Genomic DNA, 3472 nt, shown 5'->3' on the forward strand with positions numbered 1-3472 from the left:
AAAAGGGTGGTCAGCTTTATCTAAGCGCTTATACATATACATCCTCTCTATCAAAGTATAAGATGTTTTCACAAAAAATAAAATAAAATAATAAACTGCAAAAAGGTATTATATTTTGATATAAAGGTAGTGTAACGTTCAGAGATGCGCAGCAGCTAGCACCATGCTGGGCCCGACCTGGCCAAACAAAGGATGAGGCGCTCGCGGAATTGGATAGCCGACGGGTTGGCCGTAAACCGGGAGCGCCCACACCACAGCCATCGCCAACAAAACGGAGTGCACGGTGACAGACACTGCACTCAAGCACATGCTCCTACGTCTATGTGTTATCCTACGCAGGAACACGCTCCCCGCCAACCCCGATGGATCGATGATCCATGCCTCCTCTTATCCGCTGCAGGGACCTGTGCTCTGCCGCACCCGCACCGACCGCCGGTACCAAAACCAAACCACGGTCTTGCTTGCTTCCCACCGTATCAGGTCGTCTTCCTGCCCGGCCGCACGCTGGTTGCGCGGTTTCCTGCAACCTAAAAATCCGGCCGGATCACCTTGCTCTGCCCATCTCATCTCACTCACATCCACGCTCCACTTATACACTAGCTACTTCGCTTCCTTCGGATCTCGTGTCACCAATCTCTCCGGCGAAGATGTCGACGGTGACCCGTGCCTACCTCGACCAGAGGCTCGCCGCCGCCAAGCGCTGCTCCAAAGGTAACGGTTCCGGCCTTAGGCCAGGACTGCTCTGCTCGTATATCCCATTCATTGCAGCTTTATGTGTCTGCTGAAACTTGATCTTTGATTAACATTCCTGCGTTGATCTGAAACTGCAGAGGCTGCTATGGCGGGAGCCAAGGCCGCGGCGGTCGCCACCGTCGCTGCCGCAGTGCCCACCGTAAGTAGCCAGCTAGCCATTCAGTTCCAGAGTTCATAGCACAGCTCATGAATCAATGCGTTACATGTCATTTCAGCTGGCGAGCGTGAGGATGCTGCCGTGGGTGAGGGCGCACCTGAACCCCACCGGACAGGCGCTCATCATCTCCACGGTCGCCGGGATGGCCTACTTCATCGTCGCCGACAAGACCATCCTCTCCATGGCCAGGAAGCACTCGCACGAGATGGCGCCAGAGCACCTGAAGAACACCTCCTTCCACTAATTAGCCTATAGTAGATCCATTATTAGTATAGTGTGTAATAAACCGTGTCTGCTGAAGCCTGAAAGATGGTATAATGTTGAGCGAGAGGGGCGATCAGGCGATGTGATGCTATAATTAACTGATGATGTATGTAATAATGTGGCCATGTTCTCCATCTTGTCATCTTTCCAGGGCTCGTGAATTAATAACCAGCTCTTGTACAACTTTGTTTCAAGTACACTCACTCATGACTCATGACTCATCTCACTTTTTTCTTGTTTGCGATTACAGTTTGACACGCGTCAGAGCATTGCTAAAGACCGAGATAGTACCGTAATGTTCAGGCAGCCTTATCTGAGATCAGGCGAGGCTTGCAGACAGCTCAGTTCATGGTGTAGTACTGCGCTTATCTGATGAAGTGATCATGTATCCAGCCGGTAATCTTGAATTAATAATGACTTGCATTTGTACAACTCTGCTTCACCTGCAATCACTCGTCTTACAATTAAATGTTTGTTGGTGATTATCGTTTGAAATGGGGCACTGGCAGAGCATGCACAAGACCGAAATAGCACTGCATCCTTTGATCCCCTGCTCCTCCCCTGTTCTGTGATGGGCGTCAGGATCATATGCCACCCCACTTTGTTAAATCTTTTGCGGACCGGGCTGCCGGAGGCAGGTGGCTGTGTAGGGTGGCCGGAGTAATCTTTCACTTCAAATGCTGTGTACTACTTTTTTGAACATTTGTAATGATAAATGTGAGTTTAAATCGCCACGTTCATATAGTGACCTACATTTAGTGTTTTCTTCCACTTTTTAGTTGAAAAATACTCCGTCCGTTTCTAAATATAAGCTCTTTTAGAGATCTCAATACACAGTACGTACGGATGTATATAGACATAATTTAGAGTGTAAATTCACTCATTTTGCTTTTATATGTAGTCAGTATTGAAATATCAAAAAGGGCTTATATTTAGGAACAGAGGGAGTAATAATAAATAAAAGTTGTCAAAAAGTTAAATTTGGCACAGTGTCCTAATATTGGTACATGAACTTGTCGTGGAAATATCACGATTTCTCGAAAAGTGGAAAAATCATTTGATTAGAAATGCCCCCCTTTTGGCACGGCATCCGAATATTGGTACAAGCTTAACAGTTTTGAACTTAAGGTAGATTTTGTCAAAATAGGTCAAAATGTCTCCAAAAATATATTTTTTAGAAATTCATGTAATTCCAGAGCACAAACATTCAACCATTTGAACTACATTATTCACCAAACGGAAATACAACACATCAACTCCAGCGTATTAATAGGGATCCCCATACATTACCACAACAACAAATCCCTACATTTCCCGCTTACTCCTTGTACTTGTGTTCTCGGGTAATGTAGAAGAGTAATACAATGAAAGTGGCACAGTCTTTCTTCTCTCCCTGCAATTGATTTCCCACTCTTGCTCATATGCATTCTACTATGATGAAGCAGGTCGACGTTGCTCGCTTGACAACAGAGTAGGGCAGGTGTGTGACTCGGTGTTAACCTTGGCCTGAAATGGACAAAAATTATGATATCATAGGGAGAACAACATTAATAAGATATCAAAATACCCACTATACATAGGGGATTACCTAAAATTGGTGATTATATTTCATTGCAGGTGCATGCAATCGCCATTTACAACATTTTTGTTTCCCTACAATGCACCCTAAGCATTTGGTTAATCTTTTTTAGTGATAAACTCAAACTCCCTTCTATAGGCATAAGTTGCAAGTGCATATCTGCAGTCCTCCATGAAATCAATGATAGTCCCCGCTTTGATATCAGAGTCGCCCTGTCAAAGGAGATCACAGATCTATCATCTTCTTCCAGACCATGAGCTACCACAGCCTATTCCTTGTCCTCGCCAGTCAAATAGCTAGCCGCATACACATGTGGATAAGTTTTCTCATAATGAGTGATTAAATCTTACAAAATCTAATCGTTAATAGCATGAAACACCATCCACACAGTCCTCATAGACACGTGTCTACCAAACATCAACAACAAACAATCATCATCGGCTACATCAATAAATTTCTCTAGTGTCATAGTGCCTTATCAGGTAAATGCTCGTTGGGATGATAGTGATACTTCTCCTTAATCGTCTCCTTCTGAGTTACTACAATAGCGTCTATAAGCAATTGATAGTGAAACCCGCCAATAATTGCCAAGCTACCATCGGGCAAGCGATGGGTGTGACACCCATGCCGAATCATCAACAACATCATGAAGTTGTTTGGAGGTACAATCCAACGCAAAGTAGCAAAGCATGACCGCGATATTCACATAGAGAAAAGGT

General features: G+C 44.7%; 1 protein-coding gene across 1 annotated transcript; it reads left to right on the forward strand.

The window, feature by feature from the left end:
• The first annotated feature begins 295 nt into the window (after positions 1 to 295).
• On the forward strand, positions 296 to 1308 carry LOC125523354 (uncharacterized). Its single transcript, XM_048688399.2, has 3 exons — positions 296 to 711; positions 831 to 892; positions 969 to 1308. The coding sequence occupies exons 1-3, from the start codon at positions 378 to 380 to the stop codon at positions 1152 to 1154; spliced, it is 582 nt and encodes a 193-aa protein (XP_048544356.1). The 5' UTR covers positions 296 to 377; the 3' UTR covers positions 1155 to 1308.
• Positions 1309 to 3472: the final 2164 nt, after the last annotated feature.

Source organism: Triticum urartu, chromosome 7A (assembly GCF_056163025.1).
Source record: "Triticum urartu cultivar PI428250 chromosome 7A, HENAU_Tu73, whole genome shotgun sequence".
In the NCBI taxonomy this organism is placed as follows: Eukaryota; Viridiplantae; Streptophyta; class Magnoliopsida; order Poales; family Poaceae; genus Triticum; species Triticum urartu.